Raw genomic sequence first — 15,833 nt, 5'->3', positions numbered from 1 at the left:
AGAACCAGTGGTTCATGGACATTAATATTTGGTACAGTTACCAAGAACCAGTGGTCCATGGACATTAATATTTGGACACGAATCCAATTTCCTGATATTTATATGTACTTAATTTCTACACCGGGGAAATACACGAAGCAAAGCTTGAAGGCATCCAAAAGTCTTGACGCTTGGTCCGACTTCAAGGCAGGATTTGTTGTAGAAATTAAAGTGATGAGGACACCAAACTTTATGATTTGACCGTTAAACGTTAGCTACCCAAAAATCCAACATTACCTGATACAAAATGGGAACCGCAAATCCACGTTTCGGTGCCTGGAATCCAGTTGTTTCTGCGAATTGCAGCGATCCATTTGTCTCTCTTAAGCTTATTTTTCGGCAGTCTGTAAAATGATAACTCTAAATCTATGAGTACAGTCGATTGCAAAACAGCTCTTTCCCATTTTAGATGTTTTCCAGTTGCTCAAACTCAGCCACTCAGTCTTTCTGCCACTCAGTGGGCGTAATCCGCTGTGAAGTTGCATCGGTGACGTCAATGCATTCCCTCTATATCAGTTAACCCGTGTATCATCAGTAATGCGTTGCTGACACACTCCTGCACTTGTCTTGCATTCATCATCGTCTCGGTTGAATCTGTTGTAGACTTGCTGAAGCTGTCACATTGTTTGAGCATGCTGGCTGCGAGCGATAGCTCTGCCTGACACCACTAAATACATGCATGTGCTTCTCTAAATCACCCTCCATTTTCTTCAGGAAACCAATGGCGCACGCAAATTGCGAAAGGTGCATGCTAGTAAAAAGGTATCCACTCAAACACAAGACACTCCTTAGTTGTTTTGCCTTTCTCCTGGAAAAAGGAAATGTAACTCAGAGATTGTTTAAATACACTGAGAGAAATGTGTGATGTATAGTGTATCATAAGTTTTTGTTTGGATTCTCCAATGTGCACGATGGCCTGTTTTGTCACCAATGGAACATGTAGTGTTATGTTTGATAGTGTTGGGTAGGAATGGACGATATTTTACCGTTCACGATATACAGTACCGTCAAAAAAATTCCCCACGGTAAGAATTTGTCATCTCGCGGTAAAAACGATAAATTCCTGTTGATGACGTTTTTGTGTAAAGCTGATTTATGGTTCTGTGTTAAATCCACACACAATGTACGTGAAGGAAGGAAGGAAGGAAGGAAGGAAGGAAGGAAGGAAGGAAGGAAGGAAGGAAGGAAGGAAGGAAGGAAGGAAGGAAGGAAGGAAGGAAGGAAGGGAGAAAAGAAGGAAGGGAGGAAAGAAGGAAGGAAGGAAGGAAGGAAGGAAGGAAGGAAGGAAGGAAGGAAGGAAGGAAGGGAGGGAGGAAGGAAGGGAGGAAGGAAGGAAGGGAGGAAGGAAGGAAGGGAGAAAAGAAGGAAGGGAGGAAAGAAGGAAGAAGGAAGGAAGGAAGGAAAGAAGGAAGGAAGGAAGGAAGGGAGAAGGATGGAAGGAAGGAAGGAAGGGAGGAAGGAAGGAAACAAGGAAAGAAGGAAGGAAGGGAGAAAAGAGGAAGGGAAGAAGGAGGGAGAGAGCAGGAGGAAAGAAGGAAGGAAGGAAGGAAGGAAGATGGAGGAAGGAAGGAAGGAGGAAAGAGAAAGAAGGAAAGAAAGAAAGAAATAAATAAAGAAATGAGCCAGAAAGAAACAAAAAAAGAAAGAAAAAAGATATGAGCCTGAAAGAAAGAAAGAAAGAAAGAAAGAAAGAAAGAAAGAAAGAAAGAAAGAAAGAAAGAAAGAAAGAAAGAAAGAAAGAAAGAAAGAAAGAAAGAAAGAAAGAAAGAAAGAAAGAAAGAAAGAAAGAAAGAAAGAAAGAAAGATAGTTTGTGTAACAAACATGGCGGAAGGCGGGACTGAGAGCGATATAGATTTATAGTTAAAAAGATGGAGTTGAATAGGTATTTTTTTTATCGTCACTTTTATCGTTATCGGGATAAATGCTAGAAATTATCGTGATACATTCTTTAGTCCATACCGCCCATCTCTGGTGTTGGGAATGATCCACCTGCACTGCTTCATGTTCACTCACTAAAGGAAGGAAAGGTACGACAGGCCAGCTGCTCAGTGGCCAGAGCTGGATAGGACTTTGTCACACAACCTTTTCTTGTTTTACTGACTTGACACATTTCTTTTTAGGAACCCGGGGAACATGGCAAGGGCAAGGATTTCATCAGCCTTGGCCTTGAAAACGGACACCTGGTTTTCAGGTGATTCAGCCTCGGAATCCGTATATTCTCTCCTCAAAGTGATTTTAAGTTCATGTTTCTAGTGTGGTAATGTTTATTATGTGTGCAATATCCAGTTACCAGTTGGGCAGCGGGGAGTCCAAAATCTTTTCCCACAAGTCTGTCAATGATGGGAGATGGCATAAGATCACAGCAGTCAGGTACGATCGCTCTACACTGCAGTCCTTTGATTTACACATATCATCAGCGGTTTCAGGAGCTGCTCTTGCACAAACAACTACTGTACCTCAGCCCTGCAATACTTTCAATTTAATCCCACCCGGTCAACCCAGGTACAGCAGAGATGTAATTACCACTTGTAGTGATCTCGCTGCTCCTCCTCTACATGGATTGGAAACATGTTACTGTATTGTATACAGGACTGTCTCAGAAAATTAGAATATTGTGATAAAGTTCTTTATTTTCTGTAATGCAATTAAAAAAACAAAAATGTCATACATTCTGGATTCATTACAAATCAACTGAAATATTGCAAGCCTTTTATTATTTTAATATTGCTGATTATGGCTTACAGTTTAAGATTAAGATTCCCAGAATATTCTAATTTTTTGAGATAGGATATTTGAGTTTTCTTAAGCTGGAAGCCATGATCAACAATATTAAAATAATAAAAGGCTTGCAATATTTCAGTTGATTTGTAATGAATCCAGAATGTATGACATTTTTGTTTTTCTAATTGCATTACAGAAAATCACAATATTCTAATTTTCTGAGACGGTCCTGTACATCTGTGGTTGTTCTGTCCTCAATGCGTCTCTTGCATGTATTGACAGGCAGCTAAACACTCGACTCCAAACAAGACTCTGGGTGTTCTCTTTCCAGGTTTATCGCTGAAGCAAAGTGTGAAACTACAAAGAAAAATATAACATAATTAATAACATAATTTTGAATATGGTCTTTCTTCAGATGCAAAAAAGAAATCACTTCACATCACATTTATGAGCTGTGCAGCCAGAAAATGAACATGGTTAACAAACACATGATGTTATACAGAAATACCAGTAAATAATAAGCTTATAATATAAAGTTGCCACTTAAGCATAAACATATGATGGTAAAATACAGATAAATGTATGAATACATACAGACGATGCAACTGAAAACAAGCTGTATGCTGTAGTCACTGATAATCTCTGGAACCTGACCTGTGCTCTTGTTGTTACTGTCTCTACTTCCTGGATAAAGTTTTCAACATTGAGTACATTGAGCAGCTAAGTGTTTTCACTTAGCTGCAATCCCAATATTAGCCAGTAGGAGGGAGTACTGCGCCTTTTTAATATATCATTCAAGGAACACATCATCTTTTTAACTGAAACTGTGAATTGTATGAACTAAACTGAACAGTGGTATTTGAGCTTTGTCAGATAAAACTGTCTTTTGTCAAAATTGCATGTCATCAATTTTCCAAATGTTGACTTTTATCCATTTGTGTTCCAGAACTGGAAAAACTGGATATATCCAGATTGATGGAGGAAACGCTCAGCATGGACAGTCTAAAGGCAAAAGCCTCATGGTCAACACCAAAGGCAGTTTATACCTTGGTAAGGCAGAGTTCCACTTTGTAAACTCATTTTGAATAGCAGCTCCAGCTATCATTTCAAGGTCTTCCAAAGGTCATCTCAATGGACTCATCGCATTAGAGCATCCAGCATCTGTTCAAAGGTTCTGCCTCTGCACACTTGTGCTCTAATAATAATAATAATAATAATAATACATTTTATTTGTATAGCGCTTTTCTAGGCACTCAAAGACGCTTTACATTAGTAAAAATCATAAAAGCAATACACATAGGAGAATTCGATGACACAGGACAATACATGAGGACACAACATGACACGGGACATTAATCACACATTAAAAGCAGTTCTGTAAAGGTGAGTTGTTGTTTTTTAACTTCTTTTTATTTCTTTTAACAAGTTCAGACATATAGTGCAGTCAGATAGCCAAAGATACAGCAAGGGTGCCAGCATGAAGTAGTCCGTGGGTTTCTGCATCTGTTCATTGTCCGTGTGTCACATAATCCCTATGAGGATGAGTAGTCCATAGGCAGAGGGGTATGAGTACACATGTACCACAGTGCACAATTAGGAGAGAAAACCACAAAAAAAAAAAAATGAAGAATACCACAACAAAAGAAAGTCACTTCTCACATATAGCAGATCACATCAGTTGAGGAAATATGAAATAATTGGCGACCATTTAATCGAGAAGACATCCATCTTTAAATGTAGCCTTGCTGTTATGTTTTCCATGTAAAAAACCTTCTTAACCTTCTCCCTCCATTGGGTTACTGTGGGGGGCTGGGGTTTCAGCCAGGAGACCGTGATCATCTTCTTAGCAGAAACAAGAAGGACTCTCAATAACAATCTTTGATTATCATCTAGATCTTCTGGTAATATTTCTAATATAAAATAGGATGGCTCTAAAGGTAGTTCTATATCAAGACATTCCTTAATTTCATCTTGTACATGTAAAGGTGAGTTTTGAGATGGGATTTGAATATTGGGAGGTTTGTACAGTCACGGATGTGTTTGGGGAGGGAGTTCCAGAGGGAGGAGCAGCGATGGAGAAGCTCTGTCCCCCCAGGTCCGGTGCTTGGTTCTGACTGGAGGGGACAGGAGGTTGGCTCTACGTGAAAATCCACACGGGGGCGCTCATGGCACTCCGTTTGGGGGTCTTGGGGGGCTTGGTGTCCAACGGCAGGACCTTAAATGAGATCAAAATACCAATTGTCCTCAGTGGACCCAGAATCAGTCTGAGGGGGTCTGAATGGAACAGCATTAGGTTCTGGGGTCCCAAACGGGTCCCAAACGGGTCCCTGGGGGATCCGAGGGCCCAGCGGACCAAAAAAGTTGTCGTTGTCGTATAGGGAATGCTGTGTGTGATTGGGGTCTCAGGGGGATAGACCTCAGCGAGTCCTGGTTAAAAACGCTGCTCTGATCTGTTCATGTTGACCTAAACGTTAGATCAAGGGGATTTGAAGTCGCCATTGATAACAAAAGTGCTCAAACCTACTTCAAAATTGAAGCAATGGTAGTACATTCAACAAGAAAGGTTGTTTTGAGCTATTGCTGTTGCACATATGGTGTGACATACTTAGACCTCTTCACTGCGTTCTCTTTGCGGTCTCTGGGTTGCGTCCGCTTTATGGACATTTGCGTCTACTTCACGGACCTCTGCTTTACGGACTTTTGCGTCCACTCATAGATCTCTGCATTGCATCCGCCTTATGGACTTTTGTGTCCATTTCGCGGACTGCAGCATTCCGTCCGATTCACAGACCTCTGCATTGTATCCAGCGCACGGACCTTGACGTGGTGTTCACTGCACATACCTTTACATTGTGTCCACTTGACGGACCCGATTGTCCCCACTATGTGCACGCTGTCATTACATTTGCATTCCTAAAATTTCACTTGCATGTGCCAAAAACAGCTTTTACCCTGAATTGGTGCTTGTCACCTCTTCTATGTGCGTCTCCTTTGCCAAGCTTATTGATTGACGAGTAACAGAAAATACTACACAAGTTCATGCTTGCCAAGATATGTGGATGTACCACCTTGCCCCCTGGCACATCTTACCTCACTCTAAACAAACAAACTCACTGGGTTATATAACATACGTGAGAAAAACACTGGTGAGAAACACATACAGTTACAGTGGTGTGAAAAAGTGTTCGCCCCCTTCCTGATTTCTTATTTTTTTGCATGTTTGTCGCACTTAAATGTTTCAGATCATCAAATCTAAATATTAGACAAAGATAACACAAGTAAACACAAAATGCAGTTTTTAAATGAAGGTTTTTATTATTAAGGGGAAAGAAAAATCCAAACCTTTATGGTCCTGTGTGGAAAAGTGATTGCCCCCTAAACCTAATAACTGGTTGGGCCCTCAGCAGCAACAACTGCAATCAAGCGTTTTCCATAACTGGCAATGAGTCTTTTCCAGCTGTGGAGGAATTTTGACCCACTCATCTTTGCAGAATTGTTGTAATTCAGCCACATTGGAGGGTTTTTGAGCAGGAACCGCCTTTTTTAAGGTAATGCCACAGCATCTCCATGGGATTCAGGTCGGGACTTTGACTAGGCCACTCCAAAGTCTTCATTTAGTTTTTCTGAAGCCATTCAGAGGTGGACTTGCTGGTGTGTTTTGGACCATTGTCCTGCTGCAGAACCCAAGTGGCTTCAGCTTGAGGTCAGAACAGATGGCCAGACATTCTCCTTCAGGATTTTTTGGTAGACGGCAGAATTCATGGTTCCATCTACGACAGCAAGTCTTCCAGGTCCTGAAGCAGCAGAACAGCCCCAGACCATCACACTACCACCACCATGTTTTACTGTTGAAACTTTTACGCCAGATGTAATGGGACATAAACCTTCCAAAAAGTTAAACTTTTGTCTCGTCAGTCCAAAGAGTATTCCCCCAAAAGTCTTGGGGATAATCAAGATGTTTTCTGGCAAAACTGAGACATGCCTTTATGTTCTTTCTGCTCAGCAGTGGTTTTGGTCTTGGAACTCTGCCATGCAGCCATTTTTGCCCGTCTCCTTCTTATGGTAGAGTCATGAACAATGACCTTAATTGAGGCAGGTGAGGCCTGCAGGTCTCTGGATGTTGTTCTGGGTCTTTTGTGACTCTTGGATGAGTCGTCTCTGCTCTTGGGGTCATTTTGGTCGCCGACCTCCTGGGAAGGTTCACCACTGTTCCATGTTTTCTCCATTTGTGGATAATGGCTCTCACTGTGGTTCGTTGGAGTCCCAAAGCTTTACAAATGGCTTTGGAACCTTTTCCAGACTGATAGATCTCAATTACTGTGTTTCTTATTTGTTCCTGAATTTCTTTGGATGGCAGCATGATGTCTAGATTTTGAGGATCTTTTGGTCGACTTCACTTTGTCAGACAGGTCCTATTTAAGTGATTTCTTGATTGAGAACAGGTGTGGCAGTAATCAGACCTGGGTGTGGCTGGAGAAATTGAACTCAGCTTTACAAAGATGTGATAAACTACAGTTAATTTATATTTTAACAGGGGGGGGGCAATCACTTTTTCACACAGGGCCATGTAGGTTTGGATTTTTCTTTCCCCTTAAGAGGCAGGGAAACATCTCAAACATGCAGGACCCTGGTCTCAGTTTTAACATCTGATATGTTAATGTTCTGTTAGGAAAAAAATATGGGTTTATGAGGTTTGCAAATCATTGCGTTCTGTTTTTATTTACATTTTATCCGGCATCCCAACACTGGAGGTAATATTTTGGAGCCGTCTTGGCTCCTCCTGCTCACTTCATACACCAACTGTTTTCACATGTGCTCACTCTGGAACCGGGCGAGTGTGTGTGATTACAGCTTTACACCAACAGATTGCTTTTTATGTCAGATATTTAGGAGGCATCTGAAGAAAAATGTCTATGTCACACTTCCTTAAATAGGATGGCACTCATTTTTTCTTACCGAGGAGAATTAATCTCACCCCAAAACACATCTTGTAGGCCTCAGCGAACAGTGAGAGAAATCTGATCCCTGGTGGGTTTTTTTTTTACCTTGTCTGTACACATATTAATGGTTGATACCATGCCGGTAAAAACCCAAGGCATATATATGTGCATTATTACTGGTGATCCCTGGTGGGTTAATATTAGGCCTGTGTTGAAAAGATCGATTTTCTGATTCTAAATCGATTCTCATATTAATTCCTAATAATCGATTTGTATGTCTAAAGATCGATTTTTTTTTTCATCATTACATTACAACTTTTGGTATTTTTTGGTTATGCTGAAAAAAGTTCTGTTTTGTTGGACACAAGAATAACTGGTGCCATGTTTTTGCCTTTAAATACGTTTAAAGGTATGAAAACATTAAAGTTTTCAGTTATAATTGCATAAATTGTCTATATTTCATTACTTTATATACTGTCTTGGGGTTACATTTGCATAAAATGCTAAAAGCCAAATTCTCATAAATGGGAAAAATTAAAACCGATTACATCCGTCTCTGTTTCCTCCCTGGATCTGTTTGGTAATTCTCCTCCACATGATGTTTCTGAAAGCAGTTCTATCAGCATTCTGGGATGTGATTGGTCCTTACAGCATCATTAGCTGCCAATACTTGCTGTTGAATCTCAATATAATACTAGTATTAATATGTTGTATAACAACAGTCATATAATTCATGCAACAGCTCAAAAAACAGTTTTAATAACACTAACCCAAATCAATATCGGAATCAAATCAAATCTTGATAATTGACTCTGAATCTTAAGAATTGGAATTTGAATGGATCCCCAGCCCTGGTTAATATGCGTATATATCTTGTCGTGTGACAGGCGGAGCACCCGACATGGCGGCCATGACGGGAGGGAAGTTTTCGTCGGGAATGATGGGCTGCGTGAGGAACCTGACGCTGCTGAACGCTCGGCCGGGACAACAGGCGGCCCAGGCCATCGACCTGCAGGCCCACGCGGCCCAGGGCATCAATGTCCAACCCTGCTCTTCATAGACACACACCAGCACACACGCACACACACACACACATTCAGAGAGACTATGGAGTGACGTCACACACACACAGCAGACTCACTCGGAGAGACTTACACAAGTAGAGCCTGACACAAACTTGGTGCTTTGCTGCTACCAAAAAACAAAAAACATGACTCAAAATAATGCTTTCCTCTGTGTGCAGTTAAACCAAAAAGAAAGGAAAAATTAAGAAGTCTTCTTCTCTTTACTGATGTGTTCTGAATGAAGGACTTTAAACAAAGGACAACCAGTACAGTTTTCATACTTCCAGTAGTAGTTTTAGCCGAGAACAGATTAAGAGTAAAGCATATTAGGCCTTCTACGATGGGTCAGATTCTTTGGAGTTGGAGAGGTTTTTACAGCACTGAATTTTTATTTATAAACATATGAATATATATTATATTTGTGAGGGGAAAACATGCAAACTAACCATACAACTGCTCTTCACCTTTCCTAGAGTTGATTCTGTTCTGGGTTCTAATACTGTGTGTGTGTCTAAGGCTTTTTGCAGGCCTAACTTTATTAATACTTGAAGACGTTTGGGCCTTCTTTCTTCACTTCTGTAGAGGAATCTTTTTTTTTTTGTTTTTATTTTGCGAGCATGCTTCAAGTCACTAGCAAACCAATGGGAGACGAGTGCACTCAATCAGCTTCAGTTCACCACTCAGGCTGTCCAACACAAATGAACTAACCACAAATTGTTACAAAAGTACTGCCGCGTTAACTCACACCGCATTTCTGCTTCGCAAGTAATTCACATAAATGTTGTGTCATTATTTATAATACAAAATTTATAATACAAGAACATGAAATAAATGTTGTGTCTTTTTTTAATGAAGAGAAAAAACCTTGGTGCTAATGTCAGACATGATGATACAGCATGTAGTCATACCATTTGCCTGTCTATCTCACGTAGAGGTCTTTTTGTTTTTAATTGGGATACATACAGTACATACGGCAGATGAAGAAGAAAAACTATCTACAGTAGTCTTTTTGTTAATGCATGGGAATTTGATGTTGATTTGATGATGAAACCTCTTGGTTTGTTGCCTCCACAGCCTTATTTGATTGAGTAGATCTCAAAAAAGGAGTGAAGATCAAGAAAAGGGTGTGATTATATATTTTTTTTCCTTTTAATGTGTGGTTGTTGAAGATATTTTATGTGTCAAAACTATCTGCCAGTCAGGTAGATATCTTTTATCTATTGAGAATGAGTGTAGCTATAAGAAGTCAAATTGTTTTTATCGTGTCAGTTTCAGCCCCGTCTGGTTTTTTTTTCTCACCGGTCGCTCTGCATTCAATCACACGTAAAAAAGTAGTGTCTCTCTCTGTGTGTGTCATTAATTAACCAAATCCTCAGGAGGGTCGACCCAGAACTGCCTCACGTCTCCACTTAAATTTCAGGTTTTGGTAGCTTTATACAGTAGACACCTCAGTAAGCTATGAAACTCTGAAGGTTGTTCAGTTCTGTGGGTTGTTTTCTCTGCAGAGGGAGAGTTGATTCCTGTCGGGTTGCGGATGCAGCACAAGCTTCCTGCAGAAGCTGCACTCAGTAGTGAAACTAATGCAGCATGCTCACTCGCTTTTAGTCAAACACACGGCAAAACCACCATTACTTTGGGCTTCACAAGCCTTTTTTTCTTACTTTCTTTGTTAGCTTCAACTATGTATATTAATATCCTAAAACCTTTTCACTTCAAGTCTCTTCACTTTTATTTATTTCCTGTGTTTTCCTTTTGCCCTTGTCTTCCACAACTTGTGTTTCAAGACTCAGTTCTATACCTTTTTTTTAGAGCAATTACAGAAGCTTGCTGTTTTCCTTTCTGTGGTTATTGTGTATTGACCCACATCCCGTTTTTTTCCCGCGCGACACATTCTTCACAAAAAGCAGCCAAACAAGCTTCCGTGAAATGGCGATTAATAAAACACCAGTTGACTGGAGGAGTTGTCCGGTCAAATGAATGAAAACTTTTCTCACTATTCTCTTGATTTCCAAAAAAAAAAAAAAAAAAAAGTATTTTCCAATTCATTGATGCAGAGAACGGTGTCAACATGAACACGTGGACGAAGGAAAGAGAATGCTGTTGTCCAGATTTGTGGAGATGAGGCAGGAGATGCTGGTGTGTGTGCCCCTTGTCGGGTGCCTTTTGTGTATCTGCTCTTAAACCGGATTGTCACACAAACAGTGCCGACAACTGCAAAGATTCTTTAGGTCTTTGTGACACCATTGCAACTTTGAAAGCTTCCTTCTTTTTTTTTTGTACTGATGAAAATGCTTATGTTTCCTCTTTTAAAAGACAAAACATTTTTTTATCATTTCACCTGTGAAAGACCGACAAATACCTAAATCAGTAACTTGAGAAATGAATGAAAGTGTACTGGATGAAAACTGTCCATGTCGGGTTGAGATAACTGTTCCATTTCCAATGTCGGGAAGAAAAACTTTCCTCGCCCTTGCTGTTTCCTGAATAAAAACAAAATTCATGTGCTATTCCCGCCATATTTCTGTTTTTTTGTTCAATTTTTCTTGTAGTAAGGAACACAATTTTGACCCTGTTTCACATCACTGTACACAAATAACTCTAGGATCCCTTGAATCTGCTCACTGAAGAGACGCGGGTCGTGCTGCTCGTTTAGTAAGATCCGGTGTTCCCAAATTTATTGTAAAATACAGCTCCTTTCATCTTATATACAGTACTTATTTCAGTTGTCTGGGACATGGATAAATAAATGTTTACATGCACAGTCGCCCCCTGGTTATGAGTTTTTTTTCCCAGTTTTCATCACATTTGGATCATTGTGTTACCATGAAATATAAGATACTATTTTATTTGCAGTTGTGTTCAATTAAATTCACCCTCTTTCCATTCTGTGGTTTTACATACATTGTATTAAGATTCCAGGTTAGACTCAGGTGGACTTCAAAACTGCACAGATTATGTTCAAAATCAACAATAACATGCTGCCAGACTGTAAACAAAACCTGTTTAATTTAAGACAAAGCCATTCCAACCTCAGAGGGGAGAGCAGATATCAGAACCAACACCAAACTGAGACGCTACAGTGGCAGCGGTGGATGGATGGAATAAGTTGGAGAGGGATTTGAAATCTTAACCTTAACCTTATAAAAAAAACCATTGAAAAGGAGGATGATTTCTCTTTACCAAAGTAATGCGTGGTGATGCTTACTATGTTGATTTGGGTATTCATTTAATTGATGATTTGATTTGATCATACAAGGATAAAGGAAACATGTAGAGTGCAACCTTTTTTTTTTCATTCTTATTTCTTGAGGAATCTTTGTTATCCCCATGGAGGCAATTTGTTTTACTGGCAGTCTTATCTCTTACTTCTTGCTTTTATTTCATTACTAAATAATCCTTTTGAGGGTAGGCAATGAATAAGCTTTGCTTCAGCCTACACCTTTTTCGGTCTAGATGTTATTATATTGGAAACTTTTTTGTAATGTTTTCTTTGAACAGTGTATTTGTTTCCTTGTTGTCATTTTTATTTTATTTTATTTTTAATTTTGTAAAAGCTATTTTGATGTTTGTCTTATTTTTATTGTTTTTTTTTGTGATGTCATCACCGAAATAAACTAAACTAAACTAAAAAAAAACTCCAGGTTAGACTCCAGGACAGACTCCAGGTTGTCTGTGTGCAGAAGTCCGTTCACTACACTGCAAAAACTCAAAATCTTACAAGGAATATTTGTCTTATTTCTAGTTAAAATGTCTAATTTTTAGTCAAAAAATCCTATTACACTTAAAACAAGAGTCATCACCAGAAAAATAACTTATTTGAAAATGTCCACCTGTTTCAAGTAAATTTTCACTTGAAAAAGGAGAAAAATCTCCCAGTGGGACAAGATTTATCTTCTCATTACAAGCAAAAAAATCTTTCTGCTTATTTTAAGTGAAAATCTACTTGAAACAGGTGAAAATTGTTGTTTTTTCCCAGTGATGACTCTTGTTTTAAGTGTAATGAGATTTTTTTTACTAAAATGAGACATTTTAACTAGAAATAAGACAAATATTCTTGTTAAGATTTTGAGTTTTGCAGTGTACTGACTGGACTGTATCACCAGAGCGATTTGTACTGGGAACCAGCAGGTAGGTTTTCATCTTCCCAAACGTCAACATTGTCTTGTGGTGAAACTTTGCAAATATAAGCAGGTCTGTCATGTTAATTTTAGAGAGAAGAGGATCTTCCCTGGAAAACCATCCATACAGGCCATACTTGTTCATTCTTTTTCAATTTTTTCTATATTTTTATGAACCTTAACAGTTAAGTGAGGTACAGAAATAAAGATTATCAGGCTGTTTTTGTCCCAATTTTCCCCTCCCCGACCAACTCTTGATTATTTTATGTCTTATAGAATCATCCTGTCAGATTATCATGTGGTCTGAGGTATGTTCAGAATTAATTTATATTAATCGGCTCAGAAACGGGTCGGGGCCAATAATTGGAACTATTAAACTTGTTCAATATTTTACACAAAAATCTTCATGTAGTGGGGACAGGCGACCACGATGTGAAGTGGAACAGAATGTAGCCAATCAAGAGAGCGAGCTGGTTGGGGAACATAATACATATGAACAACATTAACACAACAGAACGTGCAAAATGTATTTCTAAATCATTTGTTTCAGGATAATTGCAACTTCCATTTGCGAATTTCACAACAACTCACCTCAAGCTCGCTCAGTAGACTAGTTCGCGTTCACGCCATCTCCAAGGTTTTTCCAGTCTTTTTTTTTTATTTGGGGATTTTTCTAAGCAGTTCCAAGACCATCATCATTGATATTGTGTCGATGTGTAACTGACTAAAACCATGTCGGTTTTTCGCTGGTTGTCTCGGTGGTGTTCAGAAAACGACGTGGACTTTATTGACAATTTGAAAATGTTTTGGGGAAAGCCCGGTCTGATTAGAAGAGACAGCATTCATCCCAGCCGGGATGGTGCAGCTCTTATTTCTAGAAATCTGGTTGATATTATTAGACACTCCCCCTGACAATGCAGTGTCCAGGCCAGGATGCAGAGCTGCAGTCTTACACACTTCTCTGCTGCTTCTCCAGGACCAACGCCTGCCAATAAAACTGTAGGATTGCATTATGTAATTGGTGACTCTAACCAGGTGCCTAGTGAAATAGAAGTGGTTGCAGTTTCCCGCCCTCCAAAAGTTTACCAGGTGCGATGTGATAAAGGCGTTAATCAAAATAACCTTGTAAAAATTAAAACCAATGTAGATTTGGTATCAATTAGAAACCTAAAAATGGGCTCCAAGTCTCTATAAGTAAACAATCTAATTACCAAGATCAGAAGTGATATTTTCTGTTTAACAGAAACGTGGCTACAGGAGGAACAGTATGTTAATTAAAATGAATCGACTCCGCCTGGCTACTTAAATCACCATATTCTTTGAAGCACGGGCCGAGGCGGAGGAGTCGCAGCAATTTATAACTCCAGTCTTCAAACAGAATCTAAACCTAAATGCGATTATAATATATTTGAAAGCCTCACTCTGAAACTCCTGAGCTGGAAATCAGAGAAGCCAGTTTTGTTATTGGTAGTGTACCGGCCCCCTGCTGGTGCTTATCTAGAGTTTCTGTCTGAATTTTCAGATATCCTATCTGGTTTATTGATCAGTACAGATAAATTAATCATAGTTAGTGACTTTAATATTCATATGGATGTTGAAAGCGATAATCTTAAATTAGCTTTCAATTCTCTTCTAGAATCGATGGGTATCTCACAAAAGTCTTAATCATACCCTCGACCTCGTTCTCACCTACGGTGTTGAAGCTGATGATCTGTTGGTGTCGCCTGTAAACTCCCAGCTATCCGACCACTATTTAATAACGGTTGAATCAAACATTGTCGACGTTCAAGCGCAAAATAGGAGGTACTATTTTAGTAGATGCTTGTCTGATGAAGCTAATGCTAAATTTAGTGAGGCCATTGCTCATCTTACCGCAGTGGAACATACTGAAGCAGTCGAGGCCAGTGATCTGGGTTCTACCTCTGCAGATGTTGATTTCCTTGCTAGTAACACTGCTGATTTGCTGCACTCAGCTTTAGATGAAGTTGCTCCTTTGAGAAGGAGGGTTTCCAACCATAGGAGCTTAACTCCCTGGTATAATTCAGATATCCGCATGTTGAAACAAAACGTTCGTAAAGTGGAAAGGGAGTGGTACTCTTGTAAGTCTGTAGACTCCTATTGTGAATGGAAAGATATTTTAATAGTATATAAGAAAGTAATTCACAAAGCCAGAACAGCTTATTATTCATCGATGATAGAGGATAACAAAAGTAACCCACGTTTTCTGTTCAGCACTGTAGCCAGGCTGACAAAGAGTCACAACTCTGTTGGGCCATGCATTCCTGCAGACTTTATGAGCTTCTTTACCACTAAAATGATCAGAAAGGAGATATCAATCAGACCCACCTGGTCTGATGGATTCTCTCTTCTCTTGACACTCTGCAAGAGGATGTTCCTAATCTTCCCAATATTATGAGAGATGGAAAAACTCTTTACAAACCTGATTAATATGCGGTTTAATTGCCAAATCCTGATCGAAGACAACACCAAGGTTTCTCACAGTTGCACCGGAAGCCATCGCAACACCATCTAATCCCTTCCTAAGATGCTTTGGACCAAAAATAATAACCTCTGTTTTATCGGAATTTAGAAGCAAAACATTCCGGACATCCAGTCCTTGATGTCCCTAAGACATGCCTGAAGTTTAACTAACAGTTCTGTTTTATCCGGCTTCATAGACAAATAGAGCTGCGTATCATCAGCATAGCAATGAAAGTGTATGCCGTGATTCTGGATTATACTTCCCAAGGGCTGCATGTATAAACTGAACAAGATTGGCGCTAGCACTGAACCCTGCGGAACACCATAGCAGACCCTCGACTGTTCTGAAGAAACGTTGTGTACACTGTACATGAACAACTGGAAACTGGAATCCCACTGTATTGCACTGTATTATAATTTCAAACCTATTTCTATCTCTTTATCACTTGTAAATGTTCTTAATGTTGTT

The 15,833-nt window shown here is 39.5% G+C and overlaps 1 protein-coding gene across 4 annotated transcripts in view; it reads left to right on the top strand.

Annotated features, from left to right (window-relative positions):
- hspg2 (heparan sulfate proteoglycan 2) overlaps positions 1–11,145 on the top strand; it is a 198,005-nt gene extending 186,860 nt beyond the window's left edge. For 2 of the 4 annotated variants that reach the window (XM_061735372.1, XM_061735374.1), the window contains 5 exons: positions 754–801; positions 2,161–2,231; positions 2,327–2,410; positions 3,708–3,811; positions 8,589–11,145. In XM_061735372.1, the coding sequence (XP_061591356.1) occupies positions 754–801; positions 2,161–2,231; positions 2,327–2,410; positions 3,708–3,811; positions 8,589–8,761 (480 nt within the window). In that variant the 3' untranslated portion in view covers positions 8,762–11,145. The remainder of the gene's footprint in view (positions 1–753; positions 802–2,160; positions 2,232–2,326; positions 2,411–3,707; positions 3,812–8,588) is intronic. The other 2 variants (XM_061735373.1, XM_061735376.1) reach the window with 1 other exon arrangement.
- Positions 11,146–15,833: the final 4,688 nt, after the last annotated feature.

Source organism: Cololabis saira, chromosome 12, assembly GCF_033807715.1.
Source record: "Cololabis saira isolate AMF1-May2022 chromosome 12, fColSai1.1, whole genome shotgun sequence".
In the NCBI taxonomy this organism is placed as follows: domain Eukaryota; kingdom Metazoa; phylum Chordata; class Actinopteri; order Beloniformes; family Belonidae; genus Cololabis; species Cololabis saira.
Note: the sequence above shows the minus strand (reverse complement) of the source record. Positions and strands in the feature narration are given on the sequence as shown.